The sequence below is a fragment of the Phyllobates terribilis genome, unplaced genomic scaffold (genome assembly GCF_046119375.1).
Source record: "Phyllobates terribilis strain yellow unplaced genomic scaffold, ASM4611937v1 Scaffold_11__3_contigs__length_659146591, whole genome shotgun sequence".
Taxonomy (NCBI): Eukaryota; Metazoa; Chordata; class Amphibia; order Anura; family Dendrobatidae; genus Phyllobates; species Phyllobates terribilis.
The window spans coordinates 29,367,664-29,389,032 of NW_027362771.1; the positions used below are offsets into that span (position 1 = coordinate 29,367,664).

Sequence of the window (21,369 nt, forward strand, 5' to 3'; positions counted from 1 at the left end):
AGAGAAAAAAATTACCATTGGCCAGCGCCTGACATTTCTGCACACGCTGAAAGTAGCACACATCTGATCTGCAGTGTCTACACCACCCTTGGTTTCGTTGTAAAACGTTATCATTTCCGGCTTACTTTGTGCTTCAGACCGAGGATCGATCGCATCATCATCATGAAGTGAGGATACAAGAATAACATTTTTGTTCTTGCGTGGGACATGGGACACTAAAACTTTGCCTTCACTAAATCCAAACATACTGTGGTATTGTTCTCTCCCTTTCACATTGATAAACTGTGGCAGCAATTGTGTTTTATTTTTTCGCACAGTACCCACATATGATATTTTTTTGGATTTCAAAAAATCAATCAAACCCACATCAGTAAACCAGTTATCTGCAGTTATATTTCTCCCCGAACCATAGAAAGGCTCAGCCATTCGCTTTACCACCTCACTCGGTGTGTTGCTTACACAATATGGACATGCTGGCTGTTTCCCCGCATAAACTTCCATATTGTAGGTATAAGTAATCCTGGAGTCAGCAAGGGAAAAATTTTTTAGCCCATATTTGTTTGGTTTAGATGGGATATATTGCCGAAAGCCACATCTACCGCGAAATCCCGGGAGCATTTCATCAATAGTGACATTTTGACCTAGACAATAGCTTTTTTTGACAGGTTTGCACAAATTTTTCAAATATCTCACGAATCGCAGCAAGCCGGTCATATTTTTTTCACTCAGTTCTGGTACTTCTGTCGTCAAAACAAAGACACCGCATTATAATTTTGAATCTCTTTATATTCATTACCAAGGAAAATTTCTCAATGCCATCCCCATCTCTACCCCAGAGCTCCTCCAAACTCAGTTGGATTGCCCTAGAGGCGCCTGCAAGATATAGCAAACTAATAAACGCCCTCAGTTCAATTACATCAATAGGGTTGACATCTCGCTTTCTAATGAAACTGTCCCTTATGGTGTCCATGTACTGATTTGTATATGTCACAATTGTGACCAGAATGTCATCAGTGAATAAACAGTTCCAGCATTCCATTTCATTTTTAGCATTCCTTGCAGTTCCTATGACACCAGGAAGGTGGCTCAAAATGTTATGCGAGCGTGTGCGAGAACGTTTAGGGGGTGGCTTTTTTATCCATTTTGTTGTTTTATCTTTGCCCAAATAATATGTTTCTATGTCTTGAGCATCCTCCTCACTCTCTCCATCTTGATCTGCATCAGACTCATCTGGACATTCTTCCACATCATCTTCTGAATCAATGTCACTTTCTTCCCCTAAATCTTCTAGCTGTAAGGGGTCTGTCTCATCATCATCAAGCAGTATATTTTGCACTTGCTCAACATGAAGGGCATTTGACAAGTCAAATATTCTCCTCGCCATTTTAGAAGAAAAGCTGAAGCAAGAGAGAGAATATGTGTTAGGGTGCAATGTGCCTGAGAAGCACACTCTTATTTCTAACAAAACCTTCTATGACAAATCCACAAATTTAGCACTAGCTATTCATAAAACAAGCTAAAAAAACAATTGGGATGAATAAAAACAGCAAATACTAACAGTCAAAGGTGTGACGCATTCAGGGGCAATGAGCCTGAGAAGCCAAAACACTGATATCTGATCTCCTGAAGCTCTGCAGCACAAGAGGCTTCTCAGGTTTCACACAGCCTTTAAAGTTAGGAAGGTACTGGGAGGAGGGTGTTTCCCAGACAAACCACTGAAAATAGAGAAATGAAACTAAGTGAGCTGCGCCTGTCAGATCAGTTGCCCCTGACGGAGGGTTAAAGGGACTCTGTCAGTACAGAATGACTGTTCAAACCAAGCATAGGTGCTCAATGCACCCTTGGTGCTGTTAAACATTTAAGTGCACCTTCCCACCTACTTGTTTTCCATCTATCTCTACCCTTCTCTGGTTGTATAAAGCCAGCGCTGTCAATAAAAAAAAAAGAGGGAGGGCAGACATAGACAAAACAAGTAGATGATAAGGAACACTTAAATGTGTGGCCACACCAAGGGTGCACAGACCAACTGTGCTTGCTTTGAATAGTCATTCTGTGCTGACACAGTCCTTTTAAAGGGGTTGTGCAGTGAAAACAAGTTATCACCTAACTATAGGATACGTGATAACTTGCTGATCAGTGAGTATGCGACAGCTGGGACCTGCACCGATAGACAAAACAGGGACTTTCTATCCCTGTTACAAAATGGAGTGGCTGGTTGGATGCCCAACCATTACTCTGTTAATTCTCAATGGAGCTGTTGGAAAATGCGGAGCCCCATAGGACAATAATGGAACGCCAATGAGCATGTGCATTGCTGCTCAATACTAAGGGTTCGCTCACACTAGCATATAATCGGTCCAATTCTCATCCAGGTGAGTGGGACGATTTTTTCTCACTTCTCCTCCGTATACAATGTTTTTTTTTTTTACGGCAGAAGCTATTAATCTTTTACAGGACCATTTAGTTTCCCATCTTAAAGAATTGTAATGTATCCGTAAAAATTGGATGCATACTGATGGTCCGTACAGCATCTGATTTTTTTTCTCACACCGATCAGATTTCAGAGTGAAATCACAGCATGCTGCAATTTTTTTCTCACACCGAATACAGCTGAGAAAATACACAAATCTGTACAGCCTCATTATAACATTGGTCTGAGTGCAATCTGATTTTTTATCGAATTGCACTCATCTGAGTTATATGCCAGTGTCAGCGAGCCCTTAAAGAGATAAAAGTGCCCCATTCTGCTGATCTGTGCAGGTCCCAGCTGTTGGACCCCACCAATCACCTTGGATAGGTGATAAAGGGGTTGTCTGGTCAAAACTAGTTCTCTCTATTCATGTGTGGAAGCATTTCCCTCATAATGAGATTTTAGTATTATGTATACCTGGGGTGTCCAATTTTCCCGAGGGGCCACATGAGAGACTGTGACTGTTGTAGAGGGACGAACCAATCGCCTACAATTAATTATGCTCAATATTAATATAATTATTACTATTTTATATTATTTGTATCACTGAATGCTGAGCTGAATTAATTCCGCTGACTCGCTGCTACATGTTACAGTCGAGCTTATTGTAACTTGTATCCTTACTTGTAGCAGCGAATCAGCACCATATAATTCATTGCTTTTTATAAAATTCATAAATCATTTGTATTCCGCCATTGTACCTTGATAAATAGCTACACACAGTATGATGTCCCCACAGCCCTCCCACACAGTACAATGCCACTACATCCCTCCCACACATTATGATGTCCCCACATCCCTCCCACATAGTATAATGCCGCCACATCCCTCCCACACACTATGATGCCCCCACAGCCCCAGCCACACACAGTACGATGTCCCCACAGCTCCCTAACATATTTTGATGACGCCACACAGACAGTATAGTGGTTCTCCCAGCCCTCCCACACATGGTTTGATGGTCATCACACCACCCACGCACAGCCTCCCACACAGAGTGATGGCACCCATATCCCCCACAGAAAGTAAAGATGGCCCTCACAGCCCTTGTCACACACAGGATGGTCCTCACAGCCAGCCACACGTAGTATGACTGTCCACACATGGTATAATGGTTGTCACATTATTATCCCCCACAACACCCCAGCCAGTAATATGGCTACCACAGCCCACCTACATAGTATGAGCCCCCACACATAGCCCCTTATATACAGTATGAGCCCTCACACACAGCCCCCCCCCATATTCTGATGAGATCCCATACATTCACACAAAAAATATACTCACATTGCTCCCGGTTCCCCAGCACTCTGCTCCTGTCTTTCCTGTGTGCACGGAGGCTCTGCACAGCAGACGCAATGTAGTGACATCATTGCGTATTCTGTCACAGTTGCTTGCACTGAATGGTGGGAGCAGCCAGTTGCTCTCTTCTCCAATATATTCACGGCAGCAGGGCTGCCTCCTCCGCTATATATTGGGATGCCAGTAAGGTTGCCGACTTGACTTTTTATTGTTTTCTGGACAGCTTATCAAAAAATCAGACAGGCAAAATTATTTTATGGACACATTGAAAAATCATAATAAATCATTATGACTGTAAATGATACATATCTAGAGCCCATAATTCTGATATGAAGACAATAGCTGCATTCACAGTAAAATGATAAGAATTACAGTCAAAATGATCTGCATAAGTTTCTTCTAAAGAAAAAAAATCACGGACACCATAAATATTTTTTTACGGACCGAGCCAACAATTGCCATATTTTTATGGATTGTCCTGGAATTTTTGGACGCCAGGAGGGTGGTTGCAAGGTGCAGCCTGTGGGCCACTGTTTTCAGCCCTTTGGCAGCCTTGGTCCACGAGCCAGACAGGAACAGCCAGAGGGCTGGACGTGGCCTGCATGCTGCACTTTTCCCAGGTCTGATGTACACCCAACTATGTACTACAGATTTGAGTTATTGAAAATTAAATGTCCTCCATGTTTTACTCCTCTGTAAAATATTTAGTGTGACCTCTGCCAGAGCCCGTACTATGGAGCCCCACTGCTCCATACAGCAGTCAGACCTCAGCAACTGATGGCCCTTTAATAAAAATCTGTAAAAACATGTTTTGTCCCATATGACTTGTACAATAGATCAGCTGTACGGGCCACAGAGGATGGTAAGAGGCCACAGAGGATGGTATGGGGCCACAGATGGCCGAGATACACTGCTGGGACCTAATAAATTGGTTACATAAGCAATTATCGTCTATTTGTCTTTCTATTTACCTTTTTTTTCATTTAAATGCTGCTCAGGATAGGAAAGAATTATTCTCAGTGAGATCTGAACAATTTAGCGCGGGTCTTCTGGTGAGGACTTTGCTACAGATTGTTTCCCCAACAAATTGCAATGTGTGAACACACCCCGAGCTTTAGAAATATAGAAATGAAAATTCAACCCATAGTTCTCAAACACTTTTATTAAAACACATATACCATATTTTTCGGACTACAAGACGAACCGGACCATAAGACGCACCTAGGTTTTAGTGGACTAAAATAGAAAAAAATGTAAGCAAAAAATGAGGTCTTGATGCCCTGTTAAGGGGGGGGGGGTCTGCTGCTGTAACTGTTATAGGGGTAATGTCCCCCAATTCTGTTAATATCCCCCATCCTGGTATATATGGCCCCCTCCTTCCTGTTATACGTGGCCCTCATCCCCATCCTGATATGCATGGCACCCCAATCCACCATCCTGGTATGCATGGCCCCCTCATCCCTCTTCCTGGTATGTATGGCACCCTTCATCCTGTTATGTATCCCCCCCCCACCCATCCTGGTATGTATGCACCTTCATTCCTCTTCCTGGAAAGTATAGTTCCTTCATTCCTCTTCCTGGTATGTATGCCCCCCTTCATCCCTGTATGTATGGCCCCCTTCATCCCTGTATGTATGGCCCCCTTCATCCCTATATGTATGGCCCCCTTCATCCCTGTATGTATGGCCCCCTTCATGCCTCATCGCGGTATGTATGGCCCCCCTCATGCTTCATCCCGGTATGTATGGCCCCTCTCATTCCTCATCCCTGTATGTATGGCCCCCCTCATGCCTCATCGCGGTATGTATGGCCCCCCTCATGCCTCATCCCGGTATGTATGGCCCCCCTTATGCCTCATCCCAGTATGTATTGCCCTCCTCATGCATCATCCCTGTATGTATGGCCCCCCTCATCCTTGTATGCATGGCCCCCCTCATCCTGGTATGCATGTGACGCGCCCCCTGGGCCAGTGTTGTTGGGGATACCCGGAGCCGGATCAGATGGGGGTTGTAGTCTCTGAGTGGCTGTGACCCGGTCCGTGCCCAGGGTGTCAAGCTCAGTGTGTGGCAGTCCTTATGATGTTTCTAGATGTTCTTTTGTGTCGACTACGCCACCCGTTGAATTGCGGTCAATACGGCCGCCGCTGCAGCAGGGTCCACTGAGGCTGGTGATGTATGTGCAGCTCAGGTAGTATAACCCCCAACGGGAGGGGTATAGCCTCAGGGGGTCAGTTGCAGAGGATGGGGGTTGTGGTGGTGCAGCGAGGATGGAAATGAGACTCAGAGTCGGGCTGTGCAGTTCAGGGTTTGTTTACTTACTGCAGTTGTTCTGGTCACTCCGGCCTTAAGTGACCACCCGAGCCGTGCTGCGTCCACCAGGTCCTGGACTCAGCCAACCCCCAGGTGATTCTGGAGCGTGGTCCTGAGCTCCCTTTCTGTCCTGTCCTCTTCTCTGGCCTTCCCCACCAGGGATCCACCTATGTCCGGCTCCCTCGGGCCTCTTGGTGGTAAACCCTTGTCTCTGGGTTCCCTGACCCTATTCCTGGTCTGCCTTCCGGGTGGATTTAGTGGGTGGTCGTGGCAGATCGGTCCTGCCCACGACCTCCGGTTCCTGGCTAAGGTGTGCTGTAGCCTCTGCCAGCTTGGGATCCGGTACCCTGTTGCCAACTCTTCACCCTCTGGTCTAATTTGGGCTCTTGGAGTTCCTTCTTTCTCCCCCTCTGGGTCTTTCTTTCTCCTCTCTCTCTCTCTTGGCCTTGGAGCTGCTCTTCTCCTCTGCTCTGACAGACTGACCTCACTCTGCAAAAGACTGACAGACTGACCCTGATCTAAGATGGTTCCCACCTTATATACTCCCTCTATGTGTGAGCTCAGGTGACCAGCACCCAATGAGCTCCTAGCACTACCCAGACTGCTCCCCCTATCTGCCCCTACACTACTGGGATGTTCCACCCCCCTCCCACTCCAGCCAGGAACAGACTCTGTTGTACCTGCACATTTCTCTAGTGGGAGTACCATCGGTCTGTTCCTCGGAAATGGGATGTGTGTAGTGCATGCAGCTAACTGAGCTCAGTTCCACACTCCATCCTTACCCGGGAGTGGAATATCACACCTCTGGCTGAGGTGCAATACCCCTGTAGCAGCCGAATCCTCAGGGTGCTACATTCCCCCCTGGTAAATCACAGCACGTCCTCGGGCTGTAAGATATAAACATCCACAAACATACATTTTTTTTTCATAAAACATAAACATATAAAACATATAAAACATCATCAGCAGCAATAAACTTTTCATATTAACATTCTTGTTTCTGGTTCCTCCGGTCACGGTGCAACTTGTGACCGGGTAAAGTGCGACAGTCTCTTGAAGAAACACGGTTTCCTATAAAACCGGTAGGGGGCGCTTTAGGAAGCGCAACTATATACAAGGGGATATGGCCGCTCTCAGTCCTCGGCCAGGTATTAGGAAGGATTGACCGCTCTCAGTCCTCGGTCAGTGGGAATAGGGACACACGGGGTTAACAGTTCACTTCTGGCTGGTCCCAACGGGGACTATATTTTAACTAAGTAACAGTTCTTATACCCTGACGGGTAACTTTATACAGTCTCTTCACTACCGTACTCAACGACGGCGTCCTCCTGCTCTTTCTTTGTGGACAGTTTCAGTTTCAGACCCGTCCGGGTCCTCTTGCTCCTCCTCACACCGCAGCTCCTCCTCCGTCAGGCGATGCACATGGAGGGCGTAGGGTCCTTTGGCACACTTGTGCCGGGTGAAGGTGACCTCGTCCCCTACATACAGGTCACGACCTCTGTGTCCCTCCGGTAGGTGGGACTCAACGTCTCTCCTGGTCACGAAGACGTCGCCTGGGGTGCGGTGATCCCTGATGAAACCCCACCCATGCTGCAGATTGAACTTTATCACAGTCCCGATGGTACGGGGACCATGCGCTGCACGGGGGTTTCTCCTGGTCCGGCTCTTCTGCTCCGCGCTCCTTATTTGGGCTTGTTGTTCCCGGACCCGCCTCTCTCTCCGCTCCCTCTCAAAGACCTCGAGCTGCTGGCGGCAGCACTCTGCACGCTCCGCTGCGGCTGCCCGAGTCTCCTGAGTGAACCCCATGAGGTCTTCTCCGGTGGGATCCCACTCAAACTGGGTCTCTTCTAGCGGGGGCGAGATCCTCTTTATGGGCTTTGGAGCCGGGATCAGGGGTTCGCACATGGCCCTTGGTTTTTGCAGCTCCAGCTGGATGTATTCCTGGGGCCATACGAAGGGCTGCCCATCCGGGCACGTATGTTGGGCGAACAGGTCTTCACCCAGGTGCGGCACTCTTGTTTTTATGGGCGCAGTGGTGGTAGCGGCGCCCGGGTTGCCCAGGCCTTGCGACCAGGCTTGGGGCACCTTGAAAGTAAAGGGCACTGTAAGAACGGCGGCGCCCTGTGTTACTTGGCCCTGCGACCAGGCCGGGGGCTCCGCGGAGGTAGGGGGCGCTGTTGGTATTGCGTCGCCCGGGGGTACTAGGCCTTGCGACCAGGCCGATGGTACTTCCTGCTTGGCCACGCTCGGGGTCGAGGCGTGTGACGTCACAGGGGTCGCGGCTTCCGTTTGAGGCCTAGTCTGCGGCGGTGACGTTGCAGCGACGGGCACGGCAGGGGGTACTTCGGGCTCTGCGACGGGGAGCTGGGGCAGGCACGCGGTTTCCCGGCTCGGGGTAGTGACGTCCCCTTTACCTGCCTCCATTCGTTCGGCTCCCTTCTCGGCGCCGTCTCCGGCCTTCAGTCCTCCTGCGCCATCCTCAGAGGCGGTCTGTCTCCTCGTCTCGGGTGGCGTGCTTCGCTGGCGGGTTCCAGCCTGCTGGGCCATCTCTCGGCTCCACTCCGCCAACGTCTCTCGTTGCACCCGGGCCAACCTCTGTGCGAGGCCCTCCAGCGCAGTCTGTGCACACTCCCGGTCTCGGGGGAGCTGTGCTAGGATCTCCAGCAGGCCTTCTGGAGTGGCGACCTGCAACAGGCTCCTGACCACTGGGTCGGTGCTGCCTGGAGTGGCGGCCTGCATCAGGCTCCTGACCACTGGGTCGGTGCTGCCTGGCTCTCCCTCCATCTCCGGGTAGGCTCTCTCTGGACTCTCTTCCAGACGTCTTGTCTCCGGGTGCGCTCTCTCCAGACTGCTCCAGGCGACACCCATCTTTGTTCTCTTCTTCTGTCTCCGCCCACATCGAGGGTGGTCCCGGGGCAACTTCAGTTCCAGGGGCAGTTCTCTTACGCTGATGGACACTTCCAGCATCACAGTCTCTGTTGGTGGGCGCGGTTTCCGCTTTTGGCGCCATTCTTCGACCTGGCCCACGATGGGAGGTGGCCTCTTGCCACCCTCTGGCACGCCCATAATGGCGTCCGCTCCCCCAAGGCGGGAAATCTTCAGAAATGGCGGGAATCGTCTCCCAGTGGCGGGAAACTCCATGGATGGCGGGAAAAAGCTGCAAATGGCGGACAACCGGCGGGAAACGACCTGTGATGGGGCCCGATGGCGGGGACCCTCCGGAACCGGCAGGAGACTTCTTTTTAAGGTAACGGTGAACTTTTCTTCAGGCACGCAGTACCCGGTTGTTGCGGGCACGTAATCCTGCCGACTACGCCAAAGTTGACGCGCCCCCTGGGCCAGTGTTGTTGGGGATACCCGGAGCCGGATCAGATGGGGGTTGTAGTCTCCGAGTGGCTGTGACCCGGTCCGTGCCCAGGGTGTCAAGCTCAGTGTGTGGCAGTCCTTATGATGTTTCTAGATGTTCTTTTGTGTCGACTACGCCACCCGTTGAATTGCGGTCAATACGGCCGCCGCTGCAGCAGGGTCCACTGAGGCTGGTGATGTATGTGCAGCTCAGGTAGTATAACCCCCAACGGGAGGGGTATAGCCTCAGGGGGTCAGTTGCAGAGGATGGGGGTTGTGGTGGTGCAGCGAGGATGGAAATGAGACTCAGAGTCGGGCTGTGCAGTTCAGGGTTTGTTTACTTACTGCAGTTGTTCTGGTCACTCCGGCCTTAAGTGACCACCCGAGCCGTGCTGCGTCCACCAGGTCCTGGACTCAGCCAACCCCCAGGTGATTCTGGAGCGTGGTCCTGAGCTCCCTTTCTGTCCTGTCCTCTTCTCTGGCCTTCCCCACCAGGGATCCACCTATGTCCGGCTCCCTCGGGCCTCTTGGTGGTAAACCCTTGTCTCTGGGTTCCCTGACCCTATTCCTGGTCTGCCTTCTGGGTGGATTTAGTGGGTGGTCGTGGCAGATCGGTCCTGCCCACGACCTCCGGTTCCTGGCTAAGGTGTGCTGTAGCCTCTGCCAGCTTGGGATCCGGTACCCTGTTGCCAACTCTTCACCCTCTGGTCTAATTTGGGCTCTTGGAGTTCCTTCTTTCTCCCCCTCTGGGTCTTTCTTTCTCCTCTCTCTCTCTCTTGGCCTTGGAGCTGCTCTTCTCCTCTGCTCTGACAGACTGACCTCACTCTGCAAAAGACTGACAGACTGACCCTGATCTAAGATGGTTCCCACCTTATATACTCCCTCTATGTGTGAGCTCAGGTGACCAGCACCCAATGAGCTCCTAGCACTACCCAGACTGCTCCCCCTATCTGCCCCTACACTACTGGGATGTTCCACCCCCCTCCCACTCCAGCCAGGAACAGACTCTGTTGTACCTGCACATTTCTCTAGTGGGAGTACCATCGGTCTGTTCCTCGGAAATGGGATGTGTGTAGTGCATGCAGCTAACTGAGCTCAGTTCCACACTCCATCCTTACCCGGGAGTGGAATATCACACCTCTGGCTGAGGTGCAATACCCCTGTAGCAGCCGAATCCTCAGGGTGCTACACATGGCCCCCCTCATCCTGGTATGCATGGTCCCCCTCATCCTGGTATGCTTGGCACCCCCTGAAACCCCGTCCAGAAAAAAAATAAACGATTATACTCACCTCCTCTCTCCTCCAGTGCTGTGTCCAGTTGTGTGCTGGAATAGTCACTGCTCCCCACGCCGGGACTGCATGCGTGGGGAGCAGTGACCATTTATGCTCCCTAATAGCACGCGTGCTGTAGCTGCAGCGTGGCTCCTGCTGCGCTCGGCTGTCAGTGTGCCCGCTATTAAAGGTCATGAATATTCACCACACCCATGGGAGTGGTGAATATTCATGGTCTTTAGTAGCGGGCATGCTGACCGCCGAGCGCAGCAGGAGCCGCGCTGCGGCTACAGAGTGTGCGCTATTAGGGAGACTGAATGGTCACTGCTTCCCACGAACGCAGACTCAGCGTGGGGAGCAGTGACTATTCCGGCACAGAGCTGGACACAGCGCTGGAGGAGAGAGGAGGTGAGTATGAAAGCTTTTTTTTTACTGTGCAGCATGATGGGGATCAGGGGGTGCCATACATACAGGGATGAAGGGGGCCATGCATACTGGGATGAGGGGGACCATACATACAGGGATGAAGTGTGCCATACATACCTGGAGCGGCGCTGCAGGAACAATGTGCCGGTTATTAAGGAATGGGCGTGGGGAGCAGTGAATATTCATTTTCTTTAGTAGCAGGCACAGTGTAGGCTGCAGCAGGTGGCTGCTGCCTCCTGTGCACGGCTACTCTGCCACTGTCACATCACCCACAGTCACAGTATTTATGTATATCGGACTATAAGACGCACCCCCCACTTTTCTTCAAAATTTTGGAGGAAAAAAATGCGTCTTATAGTCTGAAAAATGCGGTAAATAAGTCTTGACATATTTATCTAAAGTGCCATTATCTCATTTGTTTGGACATTACGATAACTTACACATATAAATAATTATAACAAAAAGGAGAAAGATATAAATATATTTAGACATACAAGTCTATAACAATGAACAATATAACAAAATCAATATGTAGAACTAAGCCACGTTAGAGCTAAGTACCGATGAAAACAAAATGACAACCTCATGTGACTGACATCACCCCCTTCCCTGTGCAGACCAACCCCGCCACATGCAGCCCCATGCATGTGAAATCAACCCAATTCCTACATAGCCCACCCTACCACATGCAGTCACACGCAAATAACATCACCCACTGCCCCGAGCAGCTGCATACAGACCCACACGAGTGACATTGCCGCCATTCACCACGCAGATCCCCAGCATGCAGCCCTATGAAAGTAACATGTCCACAATCCCTGCACAGCCCCCACGAGTGACATCACTCCCTTTCCTGCACAGCCACCCAGCATGCATCCTCACGCGAGTAACATCGCCCCCTTTTCCACACAGGCACTCAGCATGCAGCCCTACGCGAGTGACATTACCCCCTTCATTATGCAGCCCCATGTGAGTTGCATCACTCCCTTTACTGTGCAGCCCCCAGCCCCACACAGCCACCTTGCATGCAACCTCACAAGAGTGACATTACACTCTTCCTGACAGCTACAAGCAAGTTACATCACCCCTCCCCTTGCAGCCATCCAGCATGCAGCATCGTACCCCCCTTCTCCACACAGCCCCTCCTCATGACCCTCTTTCCCGCACAGCTCGACATCATCCCCCTTCTCCGCATAGCCCCTCCTCATAATCCCCCTTCTCCGCATAGCCCCTCCTCATAATCCCCCCTTCTCCTCACAGCCCTCCTCTGCACAGCCCCTCCTCATAATCCCCCCTTTTCCTCACAGCCCTCCTCTGCACAGCCCCTCCTCATAATTCGCCCTTCTCCGCACAGCCCCTCATCATAATCATCTTTCCCACTTCTCTGCACAGCACTTCTTCATAATCCCCCCTTCACACAGCCCCTCATCATAATCATTGTCCTCCCTTCTCCACACAGCCCATCCTCACCATCCCCTCTTCTCCGCACAGCCCCTCATCATTGTCCCCCATCGACGCACTTCCGGCACAATCATGTTAAATGCCGCTATCAGAGATTGACAGCGGCATTTAACATGTTAACAGCCGTGGATGGATCACGATTCCACCTATGGCTGTTAGGGGCACATGACGTCACATGATGAAATCAGTTGTCATGTGCCCAAAAAGGTGTGGGCTCATCGCTGGAGACTGCACAAAGAAGAGGGAGGTGACCTATTACGTACCTATACGTCATAGATTGTAAAGGGGTTAAAAAAAGTAGACATGAACAGCTACTTGAACTATGGCAGCGCACATGACCCTGCATAGCTGAAGAACATTCCCTATAAGCAATTTAAGAGGGTCAGAAAAAATTGGTCTAACACTGATAACTTTCATAAACAAGCAGCGATATTATGGGAAAAGTTCACGGGGTATGAATACTTTTTCAAGGCACTGTATGTATATGTATAGTACACATATTTATATATAGTGTACACAGGAGATATCAGGATATATATATGCACTTCTCACACCTGAGTGCAGTGCCATAAGAACAGCTAATGAACAGATAAATATATTACATAAATATATACGTATATATTTATGTATATACTGTATACACCAAAAATATATGTGTATAATGTACTCAGAAGATATAAAATCACCAGTGTACTATATATAATCACCTATGTACATCATATATATGTTATGATCTGCAACAAGTACTAAGGAAAGATAGGGGAAAGCTGTCCCTACAGTAAGACTAAGCTGAATCCCTACGATGTAGCGGGCTGACTGTTCCTAGCGAACAGACCCGCCTTAGTCCTCGGCTAGTCTGAACGAAAACCTATAGCATAAGGGGAGGGATCCCTAAAAGAACTAAGGACTGGGACAAAAATGGGACACCTCCTAAACAGAGATGTTGTTGCAGAACACAAAAAGACAAACTGACAAAAAGGTACTAGAGGTCCCAGAAGGACCAAGCGAACTGACAGAGAAAGGCACAGAAGCGCCTGGCTAGAGAAACAGTCAAACACTGAAGTCCAGCACAGCCAAAAGGGCGCAGCTGGAATATAAAGGCAGATGGTCACGTGACCGCAAAACACAAGATGGAAAAAACAAACAGGAGGGTTCTAACAGTACCCCCTCTTTTATGAGGATCCTCCAGATCCTCCAGGCCCAGGCCTATCCGGAAACCTCCTGTGGAAAGCTTTAACAAGCCTAGGAGCAGAGACATCATCCGTCCTTACCCAGGAGTTGTCTTCGGGACCGAAACCCTTCCAGGAGACAAGATACTGTAATCTACCTCTATGCCATCTAGAATTCAAGATACGAGAAATGTCATATTCGCTGTCTTCCACCACAGGAGGAACTGTGACAGTGGCATCCCTATCTGATACATCAGCTTCTTTCAACAAGGAAACATGAAACACAGGATTAATCTTCCAGGAAGTAGGGACATCCAACCTAACAGCAGACGGGTTAACAACCTGAAGCACTTTAAATGGACCCACAAACTTAGGACCCAGTTTTTTAGAGGGAATCCTCAACCGCAGGTTCTTTGAGGACAACCAAACCATGTCACCCACAGTAAACAAAACCTCCTTACGTTTCCTGTCTAAATACTTCTTGGACTTCTTGTTAGCCTCTTGAAGGTTGCAGCGTACATTAGTCCAAACTCTCTCCAAATCACCGGAAAAATTCTCCTCCTCCGGCACCGCCGACCCCAATTTGGAGACCAAACCAAAAGACGGATGTCTCCCAGTACAACAAAAAAAAGGAGAACACCCAGCAGAGGAGGATGTATGATTGTTAAGAGCAAATTCTGCGAGGCAGAAACTCAGACCACACCTCTTGATTGTCCGCCACAAAACAATGCAAAAACTGTTCTACATCCTGGTTCTTTCTTTCAGTCTGTCCATTAGACTCAGGATGATAATCAGACGAAAATGACAAATGGACTCCCAACCTGTCACAAAAAGCACGCCAAAAGTGAGCCACAAACTGAGGTCCTCTATCAGAAACAATATCCGTGGGAACGCCATGGAGCTCGACAATCTCCTTAACAAACGCCTTAGCGAGTGTCTTGGTGCAGGGCAACTTAATGAATGGAACCAAATGACACATCTTACTAAACCGGTCCACGACTACCCAGATGACAGTAAAACCCTCGGACACAGGAAGATCAGTAATAAAATCCATTGTGAGATGCGTCCAAGGCGCACTAGGAACCTCCAGAGGGCTAAGCAACCCCGCAGCAGGAGTATGTGAAGCCTTTGACCTAGCACACACAGTACATTGACGCACCCACTTGATGACTTCCTTCTGCCATCCAGGCCACCAAAAACTGCGAATGATAAGTCTCTTAGTCCCCGTAATTCCTGGATGTCCTGCCAACCGAGACTCATGACACTCCATAAACAAATCTCTCCTAAAGGCTCTAGGCACGAACAACCTCCCATGGGGAGTGTTAGATGGAGCATCATCTTGAGCTTTCAGAATCCCATTCTCCAAAATGGAGTCCAATGCCGCCACCACAACTACTTTCTGTAAAATGCTCTCCTCCTCCTCGGCACTGACCATAGGAGAGAAGCTGCGAGATAAAGCATCGGCTTTAACATTCTTAGTACCAGGGATATAGGTAACAGAAAAATGAAACTGAGAAAAAAAAAGTGCCCACCTAGCTTGACGGGCATTCAAGCGCTTGGCAGCATCCAGATAGATCAAATTCTTATGATCTGTGAAAACCTGAATAGGTACAGGTAATTCCCCTTTTTCCACAGCCGCAATGCGACCATTACAATATTTAGGCTGTGTGCCCACGATGCATTTTTTAAGCGTTTCCGCAGCGGCAAAAACGCTGCAGAAACGCTTAAAAAACGCATGGTAGAAGGCCTGCCATGTTCCCCAATGAAATTTCCGCTGCGGATTATCATTGCGGAAAAAAACGCAGCACTACCAATTATTTTGCTGAAGTGCTGCGTTTTCGCCGCCATTGACTTGCATTAGATCGCATGGATTACGCATCACTGTATATGTAGAGGGAGGGTTCTAACAATATAATCTCCTATGTGCTATAGATAATCATCCATGTAATTATGTGTATATATATTGTAGGTTGGTGGTGTTCACATCGTGCAGTAACTGAGGCAGTGACCCAAGCAAGTCCAACATAAGCAGCTTTTATTCAGCAACTCACGGGTAAAACAGAAAGAGCTCCGGTTCGCAGCCGGGTTAACATAAATCCATAACAATGGTTGCCGTGGGCAATGGCCGTGCCGGGCCGCTTTGAGCCTGATGGTTCAGAGCCTTCCCAGGCGTGGGTTCAGCTACACACAGGCCCGCCGAGCTTTCCTGCTATACTCCTAGCAGGTTCCAACACTGAACAACACTAATCCTTAATGCAAGAGCCACTGGAAAACCCGGGGTTGGAGGGAGGAGGCCGCCCCACTGTCTTCCTGTAGCCTCCTCCAAGAAATGAAGGCCCTGCCGGGTTTTACTAATCTACCTTAGCCAGATAGCCTGACCAGGTCAATGCTCACCTTCATTCCTGCATTGCAGCTGCAGCTGTGTCTGTGACTGCAATGCACACCAACGGGTTTAATAGGTCTCTGTACACATTCTGGGGGATATATACCGTTCCTCGTATACGATCCCAGTCACTGCCTCACAATATATATATATAATCAACAGGGAGGATTATATATAATGTACACAATTGAGTATATATAAAATGTACACAGGGGATTATATATAATGTACACAGTTGATTATATATATAATGTACACAGGGGATTATACATAATGTACACAGTTGATTATACAGGGTGGGCCATTTATATGAATACACCTAAATTAAATGGGAATGGTTGGTGATATCAACTTCCTGTTTGTGGCACATTAGTATATGGGAGGGGAATAACTTTTCCAGATGGGTGGTGACTAGTGTTGAGCGAGCATGCTCGACACTGCTCGGTACTCGCCCGAGCATCACGCTACTCAGGATGTTCGGCGAGCACCGAGCATTTCCGGGTTACTCGGGCGGGAGCTCAGGTCTCCGCCCTGCATGTTTGGCGCTCTTTACAGAGCCAATGAACATGCAGGGATTGACAGCCAGTCACTGTAATGCCGCAGCCATGTTGTTTGTGGGCATTACAGTGATTGGCTGGCCGCACAGCGTCATCTCGAGTATTTAAAACCGGGCGTCGCCATCTTGGACACAGTCGCTCTGGATTAGACAGTGTAGGGATAGCGCTGCTGAGCTAGGAAGAGATTTATCCTGCGAAATACTTAGTGTAGGGTTTGTAAAGGCTGCCAGATCAAGCAAACAGTCCTTCTCAGGACTAATATCCATCCCAGATATCAGGCAGGCAGGCTGTATAGGAGACGCAGTGGTTATACCAGCAAACGCTGCATTACAGTCCTGTGTGCTCCTGTTTCTTAAATTGCTGGACTTAGCTCCAGATCTCGGGGGCCAGTAAAAATCCTTTTTTTTCAACTAAATCCTCTTTTTTTTTTCCTCCTTCACACTGTACAAATACCCATCTTATTAACCTATTGGTGTCCCCCCCCCCAAAAAAAAAAAGTGTGTCTCTGATTTTTCAGACACAAATATATCTGTTGAAAAGAGTCTGGTATAGGCCACAGAAACAGAAGTGTGGTTTTGCAGTTCCATGGGTCAAATCTCTGTAGTATCCAGTTCTGGGCCTTTTGTATCTAAAAAAAGCAGTTTGAATGTGTCGCTCACTGTTCAGCCGCAAATCTATATTTTTAAAAAAGTCTGGTATACACCACTAAATTAAAACTGTGGTTTTGCTGTTCCACGGTAAAGAATCTCTATTATCCTGTTTTTCGCATTTTGTGCCTTAAAAAAAAAACAGTAGTGTCTCCTGACTGTTCTGACACAAAAATATATCTGTTGAAAATAGTCTGTTGTAGGCCCGACAAATCCAACTGTGGTTTTGCAGTTCCACGGGTCAAATCTCTATAGTATCCAGTTTTGGGCCTTTGGTATCTAAAAAAAACAGTTTGAATGTGTCGCTCACTGTTCAGCCGCAAATCTATATTTTTAAAAAAGTCTGGTATACACCAGTAAATTAAAACTGCGGTTTTACTGTTCCACGGTAAAAAATCTCTATTATCCTGTTTTTCGAATTTTTTGCCTTAAAAAAAAACAGTAGTGTCTCCTGACTGTTCTGACACAAAAATATATCTGTTGAAAATAGTCTGTTGTAGGCCCGACAAATCCAAGTGTGGTTTTGCAGTTCCACAGGTCAAATCTCTGTAGTATCCAGTTTTGGGCCTTTGGTATCTAAAAAAAAACCAGTTTGAGTGTGTCGCTCACTGTTCAGCCGCAAATCTATATTTTTTAAAAAGTCTGGTATACACCAGTAAATTAAAACTGTGGTTTTGCTGTTCCACGGTAAAAAATCTCTATTATCCTGTTTTTTGCATTTTTTGCCTTAAAAAAAACAGTAGTGTCTCCTGACTGTTCAGACACAAAAATATATCTGCTGAAAATAGTCTGTTGTAGGCCCGACAAATCCCAGTGTGGTTTTGCAGTTCCACGGGTCAAATCTCTGTAGTATCCAGTTTTGGGCCTTTTGTATCTAAAAAAAAACTGTTTGAGTTTGTCGCTCACTGTTCAGCCGCAAATCTATATTTTTAAAAAAGTCTGGTATACACCAGTAAATTAAAACTGTGGTTTTGCTGTTCCATGGTAAAAAATCTCTATTATCCTGTTTTTCGCATTTTTTGCCTTAAAAAAAAACAGTAGTGTCTCCTGACTGTTGTGACACAAAAATATATCTGTTGAAAATAGTCTGGTGTAGGCCCGACAAATCCCAGTGTGGTTTTGCAGTTCCACGGGTCACATCTCTGTAGTATCCAGTTTTGGGCCTTTTGTATCTAAAAAAAACAGTTTGAGTGTGTCACTCACTGTTCAGCCGCAAATCTATATTTTTAAAAAAGTCTGGTATACACCAGTAAATTAAAACTGTGGTTTTGCTGTTCCACGGTAAAAAATCTCTATTATCCTGTTTTTCGCATTTTTTGCCTTAAAAATCCCAGTAGTGTCTCCTGACTGTTCAGACACAAAAATATATCTGTTGAAAAGAGTCTGTTGTAGGCCCGACAAATCCCAGTGTGGTTTTGCAGTTCCACAGGTCAAATCTCTGTATTATCCAGTTTTGGGCCATTTGTATTTAAAAAAAAAACAGTTTGAGTGTGTCGCTCACTGTTCAGCCGCAAATATATATATTTCAAATTTTATGGTATACCCCAGTAAACAATAACTGTGGTTTTGCCATTCCACGTGTAAGGCAGCGCTAGTCATCATAATGGGGGATATTCGCTGCACTGGGTCAATTAAGGCACATAAGCAATGTCCTTCCGATATTTCACAATGCAGTTTATTATTTCGTCATAAACCGCTAATCACACAGTCCATCTTAGTATACGCCCGGCATGTTTACACCTATCACCTCCGGGAGCTTCTCAAGTGGCAGACCGGCATATTACACACATCACAATTCGGGAGCCTTTCCAGCGACAGATACGTCCACTTGGCTCCCGTTATAGCCCTCGGCTAGGCAACAACATAAATGTCCATATAACGCAGCGTTTTACCTTTAGCGGGTTTTGGCTGCTACAGTCCGTTTATTCCCCCACCACTGTGGCTTTGCGACTTTCCCAGGTGGGGGTCTCTAGCCGTCGTCTCCTCGTAGGCTACTGGTATGTAGCTGTGTGTATAGGTCCTGTGTGCTGTCCCAGTCATGTGTACAGACCTTTACTGTGCATACAGGACCTGTATGATGTCACAGTCATGTGACCAGTCAGCTGAGGGAAAGGTATATGATCAGGTAAAACACATCCTAGACCATTACCGTAATGCAAGCACGTCGCTGCATTACACACGATAAAAAAATCTCTATTATTCAGGTTTTGGTATTTTTTTCCGTAAAGAAAAACAGTAATAGTTTCTCGCTGATTGTTCTGATTGTTTAAAAGAGTCGGGTGTATTCCAGAGAAATAGAACTGTGGTTTTCCTCTTCCACGGTTCTAATCTACTTTTTATTACCCTTTTTCCATTGATAGTGCGAGTGTAAGCTATTTTACTTCCTTTACAATGGGCAAGGCGCGTGGCAAGGGACGTGGAAGTGGACGTTCTGGTGATGGTGCGTGCAGAGGACAGGGCCGTGGCCAAGGTGAAAATGTGCCACAACCAACAGCCACATCTTCTCGCTCCCACTTCTTGACCGAATTACTAGGGAAGCACAGAACAACACCAGTATTGCGAACTGATCAGTGTGAACAGGTTAGTAATTGGATAGCAGATAATACTTCCAGTTACCTGGGCACCACCACCTCCGGTCTGTCTTCTACACGGTCAACTCTTACTAGCCGTGAGTCTCGACCGCATACTCCTCCTCACCCTGATGCTCCTTCCTCCCACCATGCCGAGTGTCGTCAGACAGCAACTGATCCCACACTTGGACACTCTGAAGAGCTGTTCACTGGTCCATTTCCAGATTTGTGCCCCTCGCCTGCTCCGCTTGAAGTGGTGGAAGAGGAGATCCCATGTAGCGATGCCCAAATATTTGAACAGCCACGGCCACAGGAAGTCGACGCTGGCAATTTGTCACAAGAGGTGGACGATGACGAGACATAATTGCCAGGAAGTGAGGAGGAGCATCGTGGTGCGCAAGTGGAAGAGGAGGAGGTGGTGGATGATCTAGTAACTGACCCAACGTGGCAGGAGGACATGCAGAGTGAGGCCAGCAGCACACAGGGGGAGGGAGGCAGAGTACCCCAACAGGCAGGAAGAAGCAGTGTGGTGGCCGCAGACAGAAGGTGGTCAACCGTTCCCCGTAACACCAACACGAGGGACGTTGCCAGTACAACCTGTAGGTCTTCCAGAGTCTGGAATTTTTTTAAAGACTCTGCTGATAACCCCAAAAAGGCCATTTGTACCACCTGCCATGCCAGCATCAGCAGGGGTGACAAAACTACCAGCCTGACTACCACCAGCATGATCAGGCACATGGCAGCAAAGCACTCGACTTTGTGGGGCGAACCCCAGGGTCCACGACCAATGTCAGCGGGTGTCACCACTGCTTCTTCCGCTGTTGTGCGTGCAAGGTAATCCCCTGTCCATACTGCATGTAAAGATGCCCCCTCCTCTCAGTCTTCACTTGTTATGGCAGTTTCTCAAGAAACAGCATCAATGTCCACGTCCACGTCCCACCGCAGCGTTCAATTGTCCATATCCCAGACCTTTGAAAGAAAGCGGAAATTCGCAGCTAACACCCCACAGGCCACAGTCCTAAATTCGCACATTTCACGACTGCTTGCGTTGGAAATGCTGCCTTTTAGGCTGGTGGAGACGGAATCCTTCCGCAACCTTATGGCGGTGGCCGTCCCTCGGTACTCGGTCCCCAGCCGACACTATTTTGCCCGGTGTGCCATCCCCGCACTACACAAGCACGTGTCCCAAAACATCTGCCGTGCCCTCAACAACACAGTTACTGGGAGAGTCCACCTGACAACGGACACGTGGACAAGTGCTTGTGGTCAGGGACGGTACATCTCCGTGACGGCACACTGGGTAAACATAGTGGAAGCCAGGACCCAGTTGGACCTTGGGACGGAACACATCCTCCCCACACCGAGGATTGCGGGCCCTATGTCAGTCAGAGTTGCCCCACAGTGTACAGCTCCTGCGCATCATCCTCCTCATGTTCAGCCTCCATCTCAGATATCACC

The 21,369-nt window shown here is 48.3% G+C and overlaps 1 protein-coding gene across 1 annotated transcript in view; it reads right to left on the bottom strand.

The window, feature by feature from the left end:
• Positions 1-253: 253 nt before the first annotated feature.
• The window catches only part of LOC141165504 (uncharacterized), a 146,218-nt gene continuing 125,102 nt past the window's right edge, over positions 254-21,369 (bottom strand). Inside the window, exon 2 of the mRNA XM_073651153.1 lies at positions 254-1,397. Coding sequence (XP_073507254.1) covers positions 722-1,384 — 663 coding nt within the window. The 5' untranslated portion in view covers positions 1,385-1,397 and the 3' untranslated portion in view covers positions 254-721. The remainder of the gene's footprint in view (positions 1,398-21,369) is intronic.